The 22,003-nt window shown below is 55.4% G+C and overlaps 2 protein-coding genes across 4 annotated transcripts in view; one reads left to right on the top strand and one right to left on the bottom strand.

Annotated features, from left to right (window-relative positions):
• Positions 1-10,310: 10,310 nt before the first annotated feature.
• On the bottom strand, positions 10,311-18,762 carry SFXN3 (sideroflexin 3). Of its 3 annotated transcripts, none has more exons than XM_047826356.1 (11): positions 18,450-18,762; positions 16,051-16,214; positions 15,223-15,393; positions 14,776-14,874; positions 14,327-14,402; positions 14,073-14,158; positions 13,684-13,811; positions 13,455-13,504; positions 12,565-12,614; positions 12,037-12,084; positions 10,311-11,769 (listed from the first exon to the last, which is right to left on the bottom strand). In XM_047826356.1, the coding sequence occupies exons 2-11, from the start codon at positions 16,209-16,211 to the stop codon at positions 11,673-11,675; spliced, it is 966 nt and encodes a 321-aa protein (XP_047682312.1). In that variant the 5' UTR covers positions 16,212-16,214; positions 18,450-18,762; the 3' UTR covers positions 10,311-11,672. The 3 variants fall into 3 exon arrangements, with proteins under 3 accessions (XP_047682312.1, XP_047682313.1, XP_047682311.1); XM_047826357.1 differs by having other exon boundaries at positions 18,458-18,762; XM_047826355.1 differs by lacking the exon at positions 18,450-18,762 and adding an exon at positions 17,456-17,980.
• Positions 18,763-18,811: 49 nt separating this feature from the next.
• Positions 18,812-22,003, top strand: part of PDZD7 (PDZ domain containing 7) — a 19,292-nt gene continuing 16,100 nt past the window's right edge. The window contains exons 1-2 of the mRNA XM_047824743.1: positions 18,812-18,946; positions 19,604-19,994. Coding sequence (XP_047680699.1) covers positions 19,769-19,994 — 226 coding nt within the window. The 5' untranslated portion in view covers positions 18,812-18,946; positions 19,604-19,768. The remainder of the gene's footprint in view (positions 18,947-19,603; positions 19,995-22,003) is intronic.

Here is a 22,003-nt window from a genome sequence, read left to right as displayed (position 1 = left end):
GGGAAAATTGGATCGGAGCCTTTCTTAGGTGCAGCATTTTACCTAAAGCCTCGCGGACGCGGCGCCCTACAGTGCAAGGACGGGAGAAGGACAAGGAGGAAAGGACTTGTTCAGAGGCCCTTCACCTCGGCGCGGGGGCTCAGCCTCCACTTGCCTGGCCCGGTGGGTAGCAGGGAGGATGAGGCTAGGTCTGGGGGAGCGAGGGCACCGCGCGGTTCCGTGTCCCAGTCAGGTGAATGGCCCGGAGCCTAGAACTGGGCGCCCTGCCTGGGATCCCGCAGCCAAGGCCTGGAGCGCCCCCTGCGGAGGCCGAGAACACCGCAGGCAGGTGGCAGCACCCGGCGAGGAGGCCGGGGGAGGGAGCTCCAGCCCCGCCCGGGAGCCGGGTGCGCCCCCATCCCACCTGCACGAGGGCACCCCGCCCGGGGGAGGGGGGCGGGAGTCCGAGGCGGGTCGGATTCCCAGCCAGCTCTCTCCTCACAGGAGGCGGCCCATTATCCGGCGTCGTTAAAGAGCAATTAGATGGAAATTAAGCCGAGAACAAGTATTGATTATCTCATTAAGGCCGGGGGAGCCCGCTCTGTCGGTGAGAGTTTACCGCCGCTCACCCCATTATCTGCAAGGTGAAAGCCTGCGGTCATCAAAACCCAGTGAAGTATTGATCTTACCCCTATCCCCAAACCCAGTCCCGCGCCCTCCCCCTAGAGTGTATGGGGTCTGGAGAGGTGACACGGGGTGTGTGTGTGGTGGGGGGATGATGGGGGGAGGAAAATCTCAGGCCCCCACTCTCTGTGTCTTAGCACTTCCTCTGTATTCCTTTCATTTTCTGTTTCCAAATCATTATTTTTCCCGGTGCTACTTTGGTGGGGGTAGGGGGGGAAAGGAGACCAGAGATAATTCACATCCCTCCAGGGCGGTAGAGGGGGATCCCCTAGTTTTACCTCCAGGGAAGATAAACTAAAGTTGAAACTTAACTGAAAGTATTTGCCCCTGTTGACACAGCGCATTGGGTGTCTCTGGGCCTCGAACCCCATACCCTGCAGGGAGGGGGATGGGCTTAGTTCTGGATCACCACCATCTCCCAAAGAAGAGATACCTAGGATCACCCCCAAGGCCCCCCAAGGCTTAGAGACCTTAGAGTTAAGAAGGGGCTTCCCCAGGGTCCCCGATGATGAGACCTTGGGAGAAAAATCGGAGCGTGTTAGAGAGAAAAGTTGTTTTCATCCTAGTTTTGCTTCTAGCTAGCTGTGTAACCTTAGGCAAGTCACGTTGCCTCTTCAGGCCACAGAGTCTGCAAAGAATGGGGTTGGAAGCGCTCTAGAGCTCCTGCGCCCTCAGACACAACAATCTGTCAAAGTGCAGAGTCCGGCTGGCAGGCCTGGGGGTGCGGCTGTGTGCCCAGCCCCTGCCTGACCCTGGGGGAGCTTATGGCCTCAAGGGGAAGAAGACATTGAATGGATAATCATGGAAATAATTAATAAGTCACAATTATGATAGGAACTAGAAGGAAGAGTGCAGGTGCTAAGCGAACGGAGGGGGCTTGCGCAGGAAGCAGATGTTTCAGTAAAGACACAGGGAACGCCTGTTGCCCACTATCTCGTTCAACACACGGTTACTGAAGGTGCTCCAGAGCCCAAGGTGAGCCAAACCACAGTACGTCTCCCTGGAGCCCATAGTCCAGTGGGGGGAGACAGACAGCAATGATCTAACCACACAAATGAAAGCAAAAGCACACATACGGTACACCTACTGAAAAATACGACGAGTCATGAGCGAGAATAAGAGGAGGGATTCACTTGGAGAAGAGAGGGTCCGGGAAGCCTCTCTGAGAGCTCCATGGTCAGTCCATCATTGAAGACCAGAAGCCCTTCAGTGGAGTCTTTGGGAAAACGGGGTGGGGGAGGGAGTCTCCTGGAGAGGGCGCACCTTCCTCCCCAACGCGCCTTGCCTTGGAGCGCGCCCAGGACGGAGACCCAGCAGAGACTAGGGTTCCGGCCTCTGACACTCCGGACCCCACCGTGGGGCTCACCTGAGAGTTTCAGGCGAGCCTAGGGGGCGGAGGGCGGGCCGGCGGCGGCAGGTGGTACGCCGGGCGCACACCAAGTTGGCCCGAGCGGAGTGCGCGGCGCCGCCGCGGTATCTGGGCTCATCTCCCTGCCCCGGAGCCGGGCAACGATTAATCTTGGTTGACGGTTTCTAATGTCCTAATTGGGAGGTGGGGAGAGCGGCCCAGTCCGCCCTAAAGGTAGAAGCGGCTAATGGGCCTCTTCATCACCGCCAGGAGCGGGTCCCCGGTGGAGCGCGAGGGGCGCTGCAGCAGGTGAGGCGCGGAGCTGGCGGCGGCCCTTAATGAAGCTGCCCGGCCTGCGCGGACCGAGAGGAGAGCTCCGGGGAGGGAGGCGGTTCCAGGGGTGGAGGGCGGTTAGCTCAGCCCAGCGCGGGGGCTCACCTGGGTGCCCTTTCCCTGAGGAGGCCCCCCGGGGGCGCAGGGCTGGGTGGGTGGGGGTGCTGGGTTAGACCTGAGTAGAGAATGGATCTTTTCGGAGGTGACAGGAGTGGGACGGGATATGGCCCTGCATAGGAGGGGTCGCCCTGCAGTAAGGAAGGGCCTGGCGCTAGGTGGGCGCTCCGAGATGTTGCTGACCTACAAGGCCTGTGCCCGACGTGTGCAGGGCAGAGATGTGAGAAGCAAGTGTGGATTCTCGGGCTTTCGGGGACCCTAACGACTCCAGAGCGCCTTGTGTTTCACAGTTGCGCCCCTTGGCCTCTGCGACTCAGTTTCCCTTCTGGAGCGGGTTTGTGAGCTCCCAGCCCCTCCAGCTCTCAAGCCCGCCCCACCCCCACCCCCTCCAGCATATACTAGTGGGACCTGTAGCTAACCTAGTCCTACCGATACAGTCTCCCTCACCCATCCCCATGTGGCCCAAACTGCGGGGCTGGGGGGTGCGGGTCACGCTTGTGCCCCTCTCCCACCCCCCGCCAGCCCCGGACGCGGTACGCGCCGCTCTTGCCCTCCCCTGGGAACCGCTGCTTTCTGGAACCGCGTCTTCTCCGCGGGCTTCGCTGTCTCTCGCTCGCTCGCTGGAAGCCTCTCTCCCGCCCCCTTCCCCCTCCAGCCGCCCCAGAAATATATTGTATTCTCACCTAATCCTGTTCAATTACAGCATAATAAAACACATAATAAAAACCTAATTCATTTTTCTCCCGCGCCCCCCATCTCCCGGCATCTTCTTGCTCGGGATTAAAAATTTGTCTTCATGCTTGTGGCACCGCAGTCCCGGCGCCTCGGCATCTTTAATGTATGAGCCGGGGAGCCAGGGACCCGCCGGCTCCGCCGGCTCCGCTCCGGAAAGGCGTCCGCTAGTCACCTGAGGATGCGGGCGGGGACGGAGGGAGGAGCGCATCCCCGAGTGGGGCCCCATTGGCAGCCACCCCTCCTTTCCACGGGACGATTTGGGGCTCAAAGGCCCTCAGATTCCCAGTGGTGAGGCGATAGCTTGTCCGTCAGAGCCAACGGACCCAGTGTGGCCTCCAGGGGACGCAATGTGGGGCAGGTCTCGGGGAGGGAGTGTCCTAAGGAGGCTTGGCTCCCCACCCCCTAATGCAGAGCAGAGCCGGGCAAGCAGCGGCCCCAGTTTCCTCGGCCTTCATTCTCTCCTCTGCTTCGGCTCTCAGCTGGCCCCGCCAACCAGGCTCTGGCTTCTAAGTTACCGCCACCATTCCCAGTCCCTCGGGACTCTCCACCACCCTCTGATCACATTGTGTGAACAACCTGGAACGCTGAAACAAGGTTAGAACTTCCCACAAAGAATTATCAAAATTCGATACGAGAAAATTTCCTACAAAGGCGTAGGAGATTGTAGAGGGCAGGTCTGAGACTCAGTACAACCTAGTGGTATTCCCTCATGCCTTCATTTCTTCCTTCATGCATTTAGGGCAAGGGTTCTCAAACTTTCTATGGGTTCCTATAGGACCTTTAGTTTCCCAATTTTCTTCACAGTACCCTAGGCCAAAAGAAATATCTAACAGTTCTGTGTAAGTACTTAGGTCCAAGCAATTCAGTACATATTTCTGTCCTAACTCCTTTGTACCTGTTTGAAAAACAAATCGACATACATTGCGGGAGGGGGGAGAATATTTTTATATAATTCGTAACCTTGATTACTTACTAACAGGATGTGTGCACCTGTTGAGATCTGCAAAACTTGTCCACACTTGGAACCAGCTTGGCTGCAGTCACCCTCATTGCCTGTGCCCCATTGATTTTTGTGTACTTCTTGCTTTTTGGCACATCAAAAACCCAGTTTTGCCCAAAGGCATTGAAAGTAATGCAGCACAATCTAATTTTGAAACCACGAACTTGAGTTAGCAGTTTGTGCAGTGTCCAGCCTATGTGGAGTATGCTGGGCTTCTCTGGAAAACTGAAAATATCTTGCCACAGTCCTAACTAATTCACTGTAGTGCTCTGGGGTGCCTAAGTGCACGGTTGGGAAACCACAGATTTAGGGAGTCTGTCTGTTTCCTTTACACAGCAAGCCTCTAGTGGTCATGGAAAGTTTGGGACAAGTGAATGGAAGTCATCTGATTCGGCCAAAGAAAAAGAACTTGAATCTTACCCACAACTCAGAGATCAGATAGCAGCAGGGTAGTCTGACAGCCTGGGGCTTTAGGTGTCAGAAGCCAGCTTGCAGAAATGGGGCGCTGGAAGAAAATCACTAGCAGTGAAAGCAAATCCAGCAGGAAGAATCTGACCCAGCAGAGGGCTTGAGTATCATAAAAAGGAATGCTTCCAGGTATATTGTAGGGTGATGCTTAATCTTACATCACTACTACCCAGCACCTCCCCCACCCCACTGTGCCTTGGTGCCCTGGAAAAGAGAGGGGGCTGAGCCCCTCCTCTCACTGGCCATCACGTGTAGGGACACAGCTAGAGCAAGCTTCACCTTGCCTGAGGGACCTTTCAAGCCCCAAGGTTCTGATATGCCTCCCGGGGAGGATATGCTCCCCCATCGTCCAGGCTGAAAGTCACTAAAGATGCGAACCATTGTTTCTTTTGTGAATCTGCGACATATTTTAGGTTTGCCGAGGAGTAATAAAATAGATTGAGAGACACTGCTGGTGATCTTACCTAGGACCAACCTATGAGTGAGCTTTAGGGCTCTTTTGCATTCCACATTCATTTATTCAGCAAACATGTATTGAGTACTTACTGTGAGTCAGGCGGTACTAGGGGTGGTGTGGGCATAAAAAAGTGAATATACGAGCTGTTGCTTAATGGGTACAGATTTTCAGATGCGCAAGATGAAAAAGTTAGGAAGACCTGTCTCACAACAATGTGCATATACTTAACACTACCAATTATACACCGAAAAACGGTTAAGATGGCAAATTTTGTGTTATGTGTGTTTTATCACAATTTGTTCTAAACAAGTGAAGATAATGGGGCCCTTGGGTGGCTCAGTCGGTTGAGCGTCCGACTTGGGCTCCGGTCATGATCTCACGGTTGGTGAGTTCGAGCCCCGCGTCGGGCTCTGTGCTGACAGCTCGGAGCCTGGAGCCTGCTTCGGATTCTGTGTCTCCCTCTCTCTCTGCTCCTCCCCTGCTCACACCCTGTCTCTCTCTCAAAAATAAAATAAAGATAAAAAAGGGAAGATAAGGCGCCTTCCCTCAGGGGAAGGTTCATGTAAATTGGAGAGAATCTGTATGGGGGCAATAGTACATGGTGTAGTAAGTACCAGTCGTGGTGATTCCAGCTCACTGTTATTGCCCTGTTTCGAGAACAGCCCCAATCATAGAGATAGACATGAAGTAATGATGTCCAATGTCCTTGTAACTTGACCCGGGCCTCTGGCCACCTCCTAGGAGGGGACAGCTGATCTAAGCTGTACCAATTTCCGAAACTTGAATGGGCAGATCAGAAACCGGAGCTGACTGAAGCTGCTTTATGGCAGGGTCCATAAACTCCAGTTGCTGAGGCCCAGGGGGCTGCCCGGCTTCCTGCTCTTTCCACGGCCAGGCTGGTTAGCTCTCTCTCTGGTTCTGAGAGCTACTCCAGAGTCCTTCCAGTACCTCCCTCTATTTATGGAAACTAGCCACAATCATTCTCTGTTGCCTTCCACAAAATGGCTTGAATTAAAACTCAAACCAGAAGTGCTTCTTCTGGGAAATAAAACCTGTCAACAGACTGAAGACTTGCTGGTGATCGGGGATAGGAGGTCTTCGGTCAGAAACTAATATAGGTAGTTGATTGGTTAATTTATAGACTTACGTAGCAATCTTCTGTTCCATAAGCGAACACGTTGTCCCGAAAGAACTGCTTGTTGCTTGTTAAGAGGGATGGGTTACTTTTGGGCGCCTGGGTGGCTCAGCCCGTTAAGCGTCCGACTTCGGCTCAGGTCATGATCTCGCAGTGTGTGAGTCTGAGCCCTGCGTCGGGCTCTGTGCTGACAGCTCAGAGGCTGGAGCCTGCTTGGGATTCTGTGTCTCCCTCTCTCTGCCCCTCCCCCGCTGTCTCTCTCTGTCTCAAAAATAGATGAACACTAAAAAAATATATTGAAAAAAAAAGGGGCACGGGTTTACTTCCCTGTTGGATGTATGGGGTTGGGGAGGGAGGGGCTGTGTTTGTAGCCCAAGCTATGCAGGGTTCCTCCCCTGCTCTAAGGGTTGTTATTCAGTTTTCAGAACCTTGCTGGTTTCAGATTGGAAGGAGGAAAGAAAAAGCTGGAGGAGGCTGGGGCCCAAAACTGGGGCCTGCGGTTATCCTTCTGGCAGCCTGAGTTGGGAGGACTGCCCATGAGGAAAAAGGTGTGTATATTTAGAAAGAAAGGAGGGAGCTGCCCAGGAAGTTCCCTTGGAGGGTATGATGCAACTGGGCCAAGATTCCTCCACAATTCCTAGCAAAAGAATGCCTCCGCAGCAGCATCAAAACCCAGATCGCTGTAACAGGCAGGGAGATTGACGTAGAGGGGAGGGGGAGAGACATCTTAATGACTGCTGGGCACAGGCTGTGTCCCTGCAGATGAGGAAGGACTCCATTCACCCAACAGGCCATTTCTACCCAGCACCGAGCATAGAGCCACTCTTAGCAGTTCAGTAAACGTTTCCTGAACTGTGGGACGCAAGCGCAAGTGGCAGGGCCAATAGTCGGGTAGGCCGCGGAAAAATCCGGGCTTGGGACCCAGGAGAGGCATCGCGCGATTCCTCGAAAACGTCGCGGATTTCCGGGCAGGAAGTCAAAGGGCGGGCGCTGGGGCGCTCGTGAACTTCGAAACTGGAAAGGAGGGAGGCGATCTGGCGGCTGTAACGGTCCGGGACCGAGGACACCCGGAAAGCGGACCTGATAGTAGGTTCCTAGCTCAGGTAGGGAAGAAGAATTGCATTTCCGGCCAGCGGCGATAAAGCCGTTGCCTGGGAAACAGAAAGGAGGTGGAGCCCAGCCTAACTTTGATTGACAAGGCCAGAGGAGGGTCGGGACTCTGCGCTGACTGGCTTCGCCTCCCCAGGGGGCGTGACTTACCGATGACTGACAGCCCCCCCCCAGGGCGGGGCTGGCTTGAGACTGACAAGCCTGACTGAGAGGAAAGGGGGGCTTGGCTGTGATTTGCAGGGCGCCGCAAGGGGGTTGGCGGGAGAGCGAGGGGGAGGGGGGACTAGCCTAGTCTGATTGGCCTGCGCGCACAGAGCGGAGCTGAAGCTGGCCCTAACCACTGTCCCTGAGATGCCAGCCTCAGTGACCCTAGAAAAGGGCAGGCTAAATCTACTCCTGAAATCATTGTTGCACTATATGCTAACTCACTTGGATGTAAATTTAAGAAAGAAATAAGAAAGAAAAGGAGACAAAGAAAGAAAGAAAGAAAGAAAGAAAGAAGTGTGGGATATGCCCATTTGGCTCCCTCCCTATGGCCAGCCTAACCCAGACCTGAGCCATTTTTCTCCTCAGAACGTGGGCTGGGAGAGACGGACGGTTGTGGTCTTAATAATGGGCAAGATGGGAGTTCTGGAGCAGATGAAACCAGGCCAGGGGAAAAGGCTGGAGAGGAAGACCTAAGACGCAGATGTAGGCTCCCAAAGAAGGTTCCCAGAGTCTGGCTGCGCATGAGGAGGAAGAAGGGAGGCCCAAGAATGGGGGAGATTATTTTCCAGTGAGAAAAGTGCTACCTCTGTCCAAATGCTGACTTCCCAGGAAAATTCCACCTACGTGGAAGCAGTATGGAAAAGGCACCTGGCTAGGATTTGCCCCTAGAGAGCCTGTGAAGTTAGCCTACAGCCAACTTTTGCTCTGAGAAGCTGGTGTGGAATTAGGAAGGAAAGATGGCAGGAAAGCATTCCTTCCTAACTGGCCTCACTGGTGCCTTGGCCAGTCCTCTCCCTGATAGGGTTAGTGTTATCTACAGAACACAGTAAGTTATAAAATGTTCTTAATGATTTTGTTTAACAGAGGTTCCTGCACCTCCCTCCCCAAATAGGTTTATTTTACATGGATTTTCCAGTAAGAGTGCAAGGCCTCTTTTCAAGGAGGTTACCAAAGACCAAAGCAGTACCTGCAGAAAGAGGTTTCAAGAGTTGACCCAGAGCCCCCTGGGCTTGATAGGAGGCACCGGTCAAGACTGGCAGAACAGGATGGAATTGAAACTGGGTTTTGAAATGTTACGCCATATTTAAAAACATTTTTTTTTAAGTAAACTCTAGGCCCAACATGGGCTCAAACTCACAACCCCAAGACCAGGAGTCACATGCTGTACTGACTGAGCCAGCCAGGCACCCCATCTAAGTGTTGCCCTGTATTTAAAAAAAAGTTTTTTTTAATGTTTGTTTACTTTTGGAAGAGAGACAGAGTGTGAGTGGGGGTGGGGAAGAGAGAGAGGAAGACACAGAATCTGAAGCCGGCTCCATGCTCTCAGCTGTCAGCACGGAGCCCGACCCAGAGCTTGGTCTCACGAACCGGGAGATCATGAGCCGAAGCCGGACGCTTAACCAATTTGAGCCACCCAGGCGCCCCATGTTGCCCCATCTTTAATCAAGAAGAGAAATCTTTGCTTATGCTCCTTCAGCTGTAAAACTCTCAAGCTTGGAAACTCCTCGGGCTTTAGTAAAAGGTCTGAGTACACTTGTGGGCCTATCAGTTTTGTGGGCCTATAAACAAACTGGGCCCAGGGAGGAGAGGCCCTGGAGCGTCAGAGAGACGAGAAGAATGATCTCAAGTTTGGCTGGTGGCTGGCAGGTGAGGAAGCAGCTCAGCCCAGTGGCTTCAGAGTCACACGACTCGACTTGAAGCCTGGTTCTACCACTTCCTAGTTGTGGAACCACGGGCAACTTTTTAAATGTCTTCAAGCCTGTGTTTTTGCTAAGAATGGACATAACATGTCTGGTCCCCCAGTGGGTTGTGAAGATCAAAAAAAGGTGGACTTAAAGCACTTGGCCCAGCACCACACGTACGGCTCAATGAGCAGTAGCTGGTATCACCCCCACTGCCCATACAAGGAAACTTCCATTTCCCAAGAGGAGTGAGAGAGTCCAGGCCAAGGTACCAGGTTCACTTCAGGTTGTTGTGGGACCATGCAGTCCCAAAGATTGTTTCCCACCACCTAGTGTGAGAGCTTAGAGCTGAAAAAGGGGAGATGAGGGGTATGTCCTAGGCAATGGATTTTATCATAGATTCATACATGTTTATTCCTTTGAATCTTCCAAAGCCAAGACTTGGGGTAAGAGAGGCAACTAACTATAAACTGTTTAATAGTAGCTCTCACCATCTGTTCAGAGGCATGAACTTTTGGCCTCATTTCTCCCGGGGGGGGGGGGGGGAAGGGTTACATAAGGGGGGAGTGGAGGGTCCTGGGATGGGGGGGGGTGCTAACTAGCAAATGGTCCCTGCCAGGCTTGTTCCTGTGCTGTGCTGGTGGGGGCATGGAGGGGTATGGAGGGTGTGCTGGTGCCCTAACTTCTGTCTGATGGAGCTGGACAGTCCCTAGCCTTCCTCTCTCCAGAGGGTTCCCTGGGTACCAGAGGCCCACCAACCCATGCCAAATGCCTGAAGGGAACCAAGAAGCCCAGAGCCTGAGCTGGTAGGTAGGTGGGATCAGCCTTCCTAGCCAAGAAGGAAATGAAGCCAGGACTCTATCTGCAAAGGGAATAGAAGGCATCTACATCCCCTTAGCACTCTGGGTGCTGATGGAGGACTGATTTTCTAATCTCAGAGTGCCCTCTGCTGGGGGCTGAGGTTCCATACAGAAGGGAGGGAAGAGCTAGAACCTAGATTTTGTGGGGGAGGGAAGGCCGAAGGCAGGAGACTGGCTCTTCCTGAGCACTCAGGACACAGAATCAAGTGAAGATCAAGAAGTAGATTGGTTTTTAGTTTATTGAGTAACAATGGCATCATAGTTTTAGTCACTGGTAGCAGATAGTTGGGGGAGCACAAAAATGCTCTTAGAGGATCCCACTGGGGCCTTCGTCCACACCACCCACTGCTTCAGCTAGAGCTCATGGGAGTTGGAGTCAAGGTCAAGCTCTGTATCCTGTGAGTGTAACACCACACCTTCCATTCCCAAGCCTACCTGCCCTTTGGACCAGCTATGGATGCCTGGGCCCTTCTTCCTCTTGGGAGATGGGGGTGGGAGTGGAGGTAGGAGCAGGGCCAAGCCTCAAAAAAGAGGAGCTAAGGTCAGGGTTCTGCTGAATGTCTAACAAGAGTCAAGAGAACACAGAATTTCCTGTCTTAAGATTGTACACTCAGGGCCTAGTTGCCCTTGAGGGTGTGCTAGTTGTCTCCACTCAGATACCGGTGGTATCTGAGGTTAAGCACCATTCCCACAGCTGTGTCCCTCTGCAAGAGGGGGCGCTGGGAGCTCTTAAAGGGGGAATGCTTGCTCTGCCTCCATGGCTTTTTGGTTTGGGTTGGGACTATCGGTGTAGATTTGAGTTTATGATGTCAGAGCAGACCAAGAACTCCTAAGAATGTACCTAAAGATGTCCACACTGCAGTGTGGGGGCGATGGGAGGGTGGCGAGAGTGGTACAGGATGCCACCCCTTTGTTCTGACAGAGGAGAGGAGAGGAAATGAGCTCTTTCAGGATGTGGGGGGTGCACAAACTCCCATCTCCCTTACCCTGATATGTCTTTCTCTGCCAGCCCGGTTCCTGGGAGCCAGGAAGCAAAAGTCGGAAGGAGTCGGGCCCGTTTGGCCTGCTAGTATCCCTCAGTCTCTGTTCAGAGATCCTGGCTACTCCTGTGTCGAGAAGGGGCCCTCGAGGTGCTGTCAGAAATGCCTTGGCCAGTGGAACTGTTTAGGCAGGGAAGTCCTGTAGCCTGGCTGGCTGACAGGTGGCAAGAGGCCGAGAGGAGAAGCCAGATTATCAGGACATCCTAGGACAGCACGTCCGTTCCCAGCTTCTAGGACAGCATGTACACACACACGTACACACGTATCATGTGTGTACATACATAAACATAGGAGCACAGGAGAAAGGGATTATGTGGCCCTGCTCTTTGAAACCAGAGAGGAGAGAAAAAGGCTTAACGGGGGCACCTCTCAGCCTATGGATTGCTGGTTTCAATGGCTGCTTCCCCACCAAGCCCCCGCCCAGTACCAGGAAGAGGGGCAAGTGGCAGGGATGGCAAGGCTCCACCAAAGCAGCAGCCCAAGGAGGTGAGGGAGGGGTCCAGGGGCTGACCCTCCCTCAAAGCCCCTTGTTGTAGTAAACCACTTCGATGCTGGGGTTTTGCTCACAGACCCGAGCTCTCAGCTCTGGCTCCAGCCTGCTCACATGTAAGGAGCTGCAACAGAACAGCACAGGCAGGCTGAGGATCCCCTCAACCCAACCTGCATCAGCCTAAGGGCTCACCACCTCTCCTCCTCCCAGGCTGGACAGTCTCCTTCAACTGCCAGAAGGCCCAGCTCACCATCAAGTCCCCACCCCCAGCATAAGTCTAGTGCCTGCCAAGCCTCCTCCTGGAACACACTAAAGGACCCTAAGGTCAGTGGGTTCCAGAGATGCGGAGACCTATTCAGAGCCCCCAACCAAGCCCGGGGGCAGCACTTACCTTCTCTGGGGGAAGAGGGCACAGCACAAGGGGGTGGCAAATACCAGGCTGGGGGGAGAAGAGTGTTGGGAAGGTTTGTGAAGTTTTGACCTATGGTTGTTGCCTCCCTGCATCCCACCCCATCCCTGGAGACACGCCCTAGGGGTAGAGATTGATTCAGGCCAACGCTGACATCAGGTTCTGGCTAAGGAAAGAGCCTCCAGGGCCATGACCCAGAGCTCCACAGCCAGTGAGTGCCTGAATCAGAAATTAAACGTGCATGAAACTCCTGGATGATACCAAAAGGTATATTTCCATGCTTTCCTCTTGTACACAAAGACTAGAATGTCTTCAACTAGACTGTTGACCTTCAAGGGTGGCGATCACCTGCCAACACACACAACATGCCCTACAAGTGTCTAAGAGCCCTACCAGCTGAATGGATGAATGAATGATGTACATAAACATCTTAAAATCAGCAAATACCCACCCACATCCACCAGGGAAAGGGCACTCCCACACACCCTAGCTAAGTCCCCACACACTTACCAGAAGCCCACCAGTCCCACCTGCAGGGGCGCTCCCAGCCAGGGGCGACGCTGTAGGGAGACAGAGGCAATGGGATGGCTTGTGTCCCCTCCTCCCCTAGCCCCCACCGCATTTCCCCTACCACAGCTTTATCCCATCAACCCTGCCTTTGAGTCTTTTCTTTCTCCCAAGACCATAACGGGCTTGGGATTTCCAAATCACCAGCCTCCAGTCCAGCCACGCCTACTTGCGACACCCTCCCTAGTGTCCCTTCACCGACTCTCCCCTCACAGGATTGGTTCCGCACTTCGTCCAGGAGCTGCTTTCTTCAGGAAGCCTCCTCTAACACTCCGCTCCGCTCCCGTCCCGGTAGCAGGCATGAATCTGTCCCTTTCCTGTTCTGCACGCCCTTCTCCCTTCCCTCCAGCCACAGGGACCAGCGTTCGGTTCCCCCCGTGGGCACAGCTGGTGCTCAAGATATATTGGTGAATAAATGATTCAATAAATGAGCTTGTAGTCCTGTGCCTTCTCTGTTCTGTTCGTGCGTGTGTGAGCCTGTGTGTCTCATTGTTGTCGGTAGGTGACAGCATGAATATGGTGGCCAGTGTGATGGTGGTGGTCCATCCCCGTGTGTGTCGAGAGGCCTCTGGAGTGATACCAGCTCTCTTCAGGACAGAAACCATTTCCTTCCTTTCCTTATCCTCTCCTCCTGCTCCCTCCGTGTTCCTTCACCCCAGCCCACTTCCTTCCTGCTGAATGAATGAGTGAAGGTGGAGGGGGCAGCCCAGGGGTGGGGCCTACAGGGAGCAAGTCTCAGACTCCTGGGCCAAGCTGGAAAGAGGGTTGGGGACTGGTCACTTCTGCTCCCAGCCGTCACCTCTTCCAGGGTGGGAAAGGTGGGTGTGGCCTACCTTTAGGAAGTCTTTCTTCTCCAGAGTGTCCATGATCACCGGGGGGATGGCTGCAGGGAGAGCAGGGCAGAAGAGGAGGTAAGAGTTAGTGGCATGAAAGTCAGGATCGTGAGGAGGGGTGGATCCCCTTCACAACTCTTCCCACTCCCCCGGGAGTGCTCAAAACCCCTGGAGAATGCACCCGTTCTCTTAGAGCCTCCCTTGCCCCACCCAGGGACCCCTGCCTCACCCATGGCAGGAATGGCCATGCAGATTCTCGATATCACCACCTGGAAGATTCCCTGCTTGGCAGCGGCCACTGAGTGGCCAAGTCTCTGACCTTCCTCATCAGTCACTGGGATGCCCACCTGCAGTTCCCTGAAAAGGGCAGGGGGTGGGGGTCAGATCACAGGCCCACATCCTACCTGCATTGCCCTCACGGGCAGCTATTCCCTGGGGTCCCGTCAGATATCACAGATTCAGATATCATTCTAGGATCCCAGAGTCAGACTGAGACTGTGCCCAGAAGCTTCTGTTTGGAGAGGGAGAGGACGGTCCCCACCATGGGCCAGTCGGCATGGCGGGATGATGTGCCTACCTGCACGCTGGGCCTTCATGCCAGGAGCTGGAGCCACTCACCTCTGCCTCATCAGGGGGATGTTGATACAGTTGGCAGCTGCCACAGCTGCAAAGGGGACAAATCTGCCCACCAGGGGGGGCAGGTGCTGGGGGGGAGGAAATATATCGTTTAGTGGTCCTAAGGGCCATGGAGTGGTGAGGAAATCTGGGGAGGGATGTGGGGAGCCTGTAGGTTGGTGTGGACGAGCAATGGGGAAGAGGGAGACAGATAAAGGGTAAGTGAGGAGGCAGTACAATGGGGGGGGGGCATTTACCTTGGTGAGGGATTTGAGTCCCAGGGCTGTGGCTACAGCCCCAGTGGTGGCACTCACATAAGCTGTTCCCAGCTGCCTGTGGGTGGAAGAGGCAGGACACAAGGTTGGAGGTGAACAGTCCAGCCTGTGGTTCTTTCCTTCAGGGACACGTCAAAATCCTCAATACGTGAGGCGTGACGGGCAGAGAAATTCCTCCCCTGCTACAGCATAGACTTGCCTGGAAGCTCCAATCCCTCGGACAGGGCCTCCCTTAGCACAGGCAAGAGGACCCCAAGCCCTCAGGCCAGGAGAGTGGGGAGAGGGGCGGGCTGAGGGGAGGGAGTTGAGTCACTGGCTGCAGGAGTACTCAGGAACAGGAGCAGACAAGAGGGAGCAATGGTAGGCCTGGGGAGGCCAGGGCAGGGAGAGAGTGGGGGGGGGGGAGTCCCGGTGAGGGGATGAGCTCTCACCCCACAGTGATGGGAGCGTCGCCGCTGCGATTGGAGTAATTAACAACAGCATTGAAGGACTGATTCACCCACTGCCAGAACACCATGGTCGGGGTCTTCCTGAGGGAACAGAGACACTTACTGCTGCTCCTGCTACAGTGTCCCTTATCCTCAAACCCTAATAAAGAAACCCTAAAGGTTATTCCCAAACCTTCAGGAGGGACCCAGCTGATGACCTTAGAACTTGCTTCGGGGACCTCTGCACGACCCTCCCCACTGACACGACCACATACACTAGTCTCTGGGGTGGGAGGAGCCCTGGGGCTGAGTGCTGAGGAATGTGAGGGATTCTAACACAAGCTCTCATTCACCCACTATTTTCTGCCCAAACTGGCCTCACCTAGTCATCAGGCTACACTCTAGTCTGGACAGAGTGCTCAGGGAGGGGACACACGGGGCAGGACCTGCCTGTAGAAGGTGAGCATGCAGCCAGTGATGGTCATGTTCATGGGCACCTGGGCTGACATACGGCCAATCAGGACCACCTTCTCCCCCGTGTCCGGATGGAAAGCAGAATCGTACACATACTTGGCCCTCCACAGCTGGTCCTCAGTAAGCCCTGGCGTCACCACGCCGGCCCTGCGGAGAATGTCAAGGAACAGACAGGCAATTCTAGGGGCAGATCTGCCCCTACCAGCCCTGGCCACTTAGCTCAGGGAAAGTCTGGCCAGAGGACCAGGAACTTTGGCCCTGAGTCTCAGAATAAAGGAGCTCCTTGTCTCTGGGGGAGTCAAATCTTCCAGAAGGGCACCTATTTCCATTTTCCTTCTAGCCACATAAAGGAGGGTGCCCTTCTGTTTCTGCCTAAATGCCTGGTCATGGGTAATGGTAGTTTCCAGTGGGTCAAAAATGGCTGGGGGCATCTCAAGGGTATTTCCTCTTGGGGACAAGGGGGTGCTCTCCTATCTCCTTGGGACTCAACTTGGAGCCCCATCTGTCCTTGAAGAGGGTGGGCCTAGCAGTGGGACAGTACCCTGTGGAGGGTTGCGAAACATACAGCAGCCCCCCACCCACAAATATCAATGCCACCTCCTCAACCCAAACACCCTGAAATTCTCTGGGTTGAAGCGCTGTGCCATAGTTGCCTGTGATTCCAACATATAGAGCTAGGGAGTAAGGGGGTCAAGGAGTGGGACAAGGTCACTCTCAAACTTGAGGAGATAGATGCAAAAGGTACCATATTAATGGCAGGGAATGAGTACCCCAGGGTCTCATTCGGACGGGGCAGGGGGCTACCTGTAGTTCTGCACGATGTTCCGGGAAGCTTCCAGCTGTGCTCCAGACAGCAGCAGATTTCGGGGGTCAGTAACGGTGAAGAAGTGCCGGGCTCTGCCCAGGAAAGTGCTTTGGTCCCAGCGAGGTTCCTGGATATTGATATCTAAGGGCAACTCCCCCATTTTCTGCAGAGCAAAGATCAGGATCGGAGGACTCCAAGGAGGGGGTTCAAGAGCTCTACCTGCGGGAGCCTCTGGTGGCTCTGCCCTGGTCCCTGGGCCTATCACCAACCCCTTCTAGAGCTCAAGGTGACTCCAGATAGGTAAGCAAGGGTTGGGGGGAGGAGTTGTTTTCCAGGCAAGGCCCTGGCTCAGAGACCTGCAGCCATTGGAGGAGGGGGCAGGGGAAAACAGAACCAGAAAAAACAGATCTCTTTTGCACCCTGGCCTTGTGCAGCTTTTCATCAGTGAGGATTTACACGTGTATGGTTGATGCAACAGCAGCAACTAATCCTATGCAGCTACTCTTGTGCTCTGTGTGCACAAAAGTGTGTATTATATGCGTTATCCAGGCATGCTCAGGTCAGCTTCAGGGCCCGGCTGCCTTAAGACCTAGATACAAACCCCCAAGGCTGTCTGGGAAGATGGCATAAGCCGTCCCACACCCCAGCCCCTGATTGGAGGAGAACAAGGGCTCACTGGCTACTTCAGGGCTTATCTATTCCAGATCTCAAATAGGGGACTCTGATGCCAGCCAAGCATGCGTGCTCTCAGTCATGCACAAGTCCCCCTCTCCAGGGGCATTTTTCTCAACCCACACTGAATGGCCCAAGGCCCTCCTTGTTCCCCAGCTGGGCAGGGCTGGCACAGACACCCATCCATCTCTCCCCAAGCCACCTACGTCTAGAAAGGAGGAGTCAGTAAGTGCCCTCTCCACCCAGTACCAAGAGGAAAGCCTGAAGCAGCCGGCTGGCTGTGTTAGGCAAAATCCTACAATATGACTAATCCTCTCCAACCGCACTTCCTCCCGCACTGGAGGAGACACCCTCCCCTCTCTCACAAACTCACACTCACATGCCCACATACAAAGATACGTACATGCCCTACACAGATATACAAACGGCGGACACGCACTGCATACACTAGCCCACAAAGACCGTTACTTGCACACTCACACATACGCGCACACACACCCACCCCATATCCATCAACTGCAGACACGGGAATGTGTGACCACATAAGGCCCCACCCTGACATTACTCCCACCAGCCAACCTCCCCTCGTGCCCCAAGCACCTCCCTAGAACCGAAGATACTGAATCCGGGTAGGACAGAGAGCACACCCAAGGCAGGCTTCCCTCCCTCTTAGCCCTCAACCTCCTACTCCCCTGAACCCCGCGAACCCCGCCCCGGACAGCCAGCACTCACGCTTTGCTGAGCTCCTGGGCTTCTGGCCTCTGCAGCTCCCGGACCCGCCTTTCTCTCGGCGCGTCGCCCCTGCCTCCGCCCCCCCAACCCATCACGCGTAACGTCACGCGTGACGCTGACAGGCAGGAGGGGCGGGGGCAACCCCCGCGCGTCCGCCGGGCGTGCCCAGGGATTGGCAGAGCCTGGGGGCGGTGGGTGCCATTTGGGGCGACGCCCCCAGCCCCGGCTGCAGGGAGCTGGCTCTACGCCGCCTCCCAAAGCCAATCAGGGCTCGGGGAATAGGTTCTGGCCCGTCCCCAGGCCTAGAGAGGAGGGGAGGAGCCGTGGGCGCTGCCCCCTTTGCTTGCAGTCCCCTGACTGGCCTCGGGAGGCACCCGGCTTCGGCAGCAACGCGTCTAGGTGCCCAGGGCGAAGGCTCCCTGGGCGCAGGACGAAGGCTGGCGGCGTGGAGGGGCCATCCTCTGATGGTGCGCCCGGAGGGACTCGGGTTACCGCCTGGGTTGTTTACTAGATGGCCGCCTTGGCAGTGGCCTTTGCCTACTTGGCCCCCTGGGCTCCTACCCCAGTTCTCACAAGCTCTTCTCACAGCACTTGGGCATTCGCAGTCCTCCACAATCTCGTTCCGCTCGTGTCTGTGCCCCTTCTATGTCCCCACCCTTTTCCTCCTCCAGCCCCCTCCTTACCTAGCTCCACTAGGTCCCAGTTTCCTTACGTCCCCGATCCCTATCCCGGCACCACAGACCTAGCCCCAGTCCCTGCCCTGGGAGGTGTAGGGGAAGAAGGCTCAAGGTAGCTCTGTCTGCATCAAGCAAGTGGCTCAGAAAGATTCTTCCTCCCCCTAGTGTCCTGGAACCAGTGATCCACTCTGTCCCCTTTCCAGAACTGAGGGGCCAGAGAGACACTTTGTGACATAGAAGGAAGACGCATGAGAAAGAAGTCAACACTCACACACACACCCACACCCACCCCCACACACATATACTTCACAACTCACCCAGTCACCTTAAAGGGCACGCCTGCCGCACGCCCAGGCGCCAGCCCACGATCCTGTCCACCGCATGCTCACGCCCCCACTGCCCAGGTGACATTCCTTCACTGAGGCCTCACAGGTGACGCGAAGGGGTGACAATTGCGAGCCCTAGCATCTAGCTTGGCCTGGAGAAGACGCGGTTCTGGGCTCTCCTGCGCTGAGCCGGTAGCGGGAGGGGGCGAGGCGTGACCCAAACCCTAAATTCGTGGGGGCGTGGTGGGGCATCAGAACTCGAACTGCAGGGGTCTCAGCCCAGGTGACGAACGCCTGACCCGAGCGCCCGAAACAGGGGGCGGAGAGAGTGACTGGCGGCCCTCGCAGCCAATGGGAGCCCGGGGCTACGTAGGCCAGCCCCGTTCCAGCAGCTAGGCGGAGCGTGGGCGGGGTTCCCCGGACGCTGCAAGAGCTCGCGCCCGCGCCCACCCGCTGGCGAGGCCGGCGGCCGCCGCACCAGCAAGCAGGTGAGGGGGGCCAAGCTCAAGAGGTGGGGGCCGAGGGTGGGATGCTGCGTTCTCAGTCCCAGAGCTGCTCTGGGGGACTTAGCCCCGGGTTTGGGGCGCGATGTTGTGGGACTCTAGCCAGCAGGTCCTCCCCGCAAGCCTGGGAGACGTTGAAGCAACCCCTTTCGACGGGAGAGGGGGTGGGAGGGACAGCAGCCTGGAGCCAAGGGATCTGTGGCGGTCGGGAAATCTCTGGGGCCATTGGCTGCAGCTGTCCCAGGTCCTGACGCCCTGCCTCGAGACATGAGCCCCCTGCCCACAAACACAAGGAAAGGCGTGCAGTGACTGGTCCTGCCCCCAATTTCTCTCACACCGCTTGAAACCCTAGGGCCCGCAAGAATCCATCTCCACTCTCTCAGCCTCTACTGAGAACTGGTCACTGGGGTGGATGACTCAGCTGAGAGCAGGAATGAGGGGTGAATGAGAGGTTCCCACTGGCGTTGTATAAATGACTCCCAAAATCCACGATGGTGCCTGGACTGGGCCAGGGGTGGGAGACGTGAGGGACCTAGGGCATGGGAGGGCAGGAAGCTCAAATCAGGGCGAGGGGTGGAAGTTCTGGGAGGCAGCAAGGGCAACATTCACACCCTTGTCCCAACCCCTGCTCTCCCTCCGCAGGCCTGGAGCGCACACTGCTGTGAGGCAACGGAGGTGGGGTCTCCCAGTCCCTGAGACCCCAGTCCCGCACGGAAGGCTCATGGAGCCTGGGGCACGCGGGGCCCTTTGCTCCAGGGCTAGCAGATTCTTTCTGGACCTGTAGGGCGCCGCCCCAGTCTAGCCACAATGGCGCACAGTTTTGCGGTGGGCTTCGACCCACTGGGCCTTGGAGACCTAAGCTCGGGCTCTCTGAGCTCCCTCTCCTCCCGAGGCCACCTGGGCAGCGACTCGGGCTCCGCAACGCGATACCTGCTGAGGAAGCAGCAGCAGCGGCTGTTGAATGGGCCCCCCCGCGGAATCCGAGCCTCATCGCCCATGGGCCGTGTCATCCTCATCAACTCTCCCATCGAAGGTGGGGGCGGGGCCCAGCTTGGGCCGGGAGCTAAGGGTGGGGGTAAGGGGCAGCAGCACTAAGTAGGAGGAGGCAGAGCCAATATGGGTGGAGGAACCCAAGAGATGGGAGTCTTAAGGATGTGGGAGGTGGAGGGTCTCTGTTTACCCTTACACTCTACCTTAAAAATCCTTTCCTTATGTTTAGGCCAATCCTTTAGTGTTGCAGGGCTGTAGAGAGGTCAGAGGTGGAAGATAGGAGCCGGGAGGCACGGAAGAGTGTGTGTGGTATGCTAGCCCCCAAGTGAGCAAGATAGGGTATTGAATTGGCCCCTCCATCCTATGGACTCTGCCTTTCTCCAATCCCTTTGTGTACGCCTTTGGTGGGGGGCAGGATAGAGAATGATATAACCCCATCAACCAGCCCATTGTGTGACCAGCTCAGGCTGTGAGGAGTCAGTGCCCAACTGAGCAGACAGAATTTAAGATTTCAGGTGCAGAGGCCCCTGACCAGTTCATTCAGGAGAGCGTGCGACTCTTGATCTCAGGTCATGAGTTCAAGCCCCATAGTGTGTGTACAGATGATTTCAAATAAGTAAATAATAGGGGCGCCTGGGTGGCTTGGTCGGTTAAGCGTCCGACTTCGGCTCAGGTCATGATCTCACGGTCCGTGAGTTCGAGCCCCGCGTCGGGCTCTGTGCTGACAGCTCAGAGCCTGGAGCCTGTTTCAGATTCTGTGTCTCCCTCTCTCTCTCTGCCCCTCCCCTGTTCATGCTCTGTCTCTCTCTGTCTCAAAAATAAATAAACGTTAAAAAATTTTTATAAAAGAAACAAGTAAATAATAATAATAATAATAATAATAATAATAATAATAATAAAAGATTTCAGATGCAGAAGAAAAGAAATAGAGGTAGAGCAGCAAATGTTCCAAAAAGTGGGGAGAAGAGGAGGGTTGAGGGTCAGGAAGAGAGCCCCAGGACTGAGCCCAGGTACCTAATCAGGGCGTACCTAATCTTCTGTAGTTGCCCAATGCTGTTTCATTGCACTCCTGTTCTATACCAGCCCTGCTTAGGTCCTGTAGGGGACCTAGAGAAAAATAAAGGTCAATCGTCACCTTCCAGAAATTTACAGGGTAGCAGAGCTTAGAGACAGAGCAATGAGAACAGCTGCTGCTGGGGTAGAGGTATCCCAGATAAGGCTGGAAGTGGAAAACAAGAGTACAAGTTGCGGGGGGGGGGGGGGGGATGCAATTAGGAGACAGCCAGGCTGCAGTGACAGATGTGAGGCGACACAGAGCTAGTGAGTAAGGCAGGACCTTGAATGCCCATGGGGAATGGGGACCCCCCTGGGGTTGGGCTCTCTGCGGGCCAGATGCCATAAATGTCTCCAGCTCCCCTTTTGTCTCTCAGCGAGCAGAACTCCCCTGGCTGGATCCCAGAGTGGGCTTTTCAGACCCTGTTCCTCCCCTCTGACCCAGCTGGGCATCTCTGTTCTCCTCCCTGAGCCACTGGGGCAGGGATAGCCGTGTTGCTCAGGCAGCAGGCTTTCCTGCCTCAGTGGCCCAGCATGCCCACCCCCATCATCTACTATGATGGGCCTCACCCCTAGGTGAGCTGTAGGGCACTGCTGAGGGTCAGCACTGTCATTTGGGTCATGGAGCAGAAGTCCTCAGAGGAGCTAGGAGACATGGTAGGGGACAGGGAAGGCACTGGGGCAGGACCCTTGTAAGTCCCATTGTATTAAAATAACTATGTTTTACCTCCCCTTCACAACCACGCACACCATGCCCAGCTACGATGTAAGAGCTCTGTCCACTGTCCTGCTAAAGATCCTCTTGCAGAAGTTCCAGGATTGCTCTCTCTTTCTGCCTCACCCTAGAGCCCCGGTGCAGCCAGGAGAGCAGGGTGTCCCAGCAATGGGAGGACTGGGGCATTGCTCTGACCTGCCAGCCCCTACCCTGTCTGGGCTGGGAAGCTCTGAGCCCAGAATCTTCCCCCTCTGCCCGAGCACAAACATCTCCCAATTCACCGA

The sequence above is a fragment of the Prionailurus viverrinus genome, chromosome D2 (genome assembly GCF_022837055.1).
Source record: "Prionailurus viverrinus isolate Anna chromosome D2, UM_Priviv_1.0, whole genome shotgun sequence".
NCBI lineage: Eukaryota > Metazoa > Chordata > Mammalia > Carnivora > Felidae > Prionailurus > Prionailurus viverrinus.
Note: the sequence above shows the minus strand (reverse complement) of the source record. Positions and strands in the feature narration are given on the sequence as shown.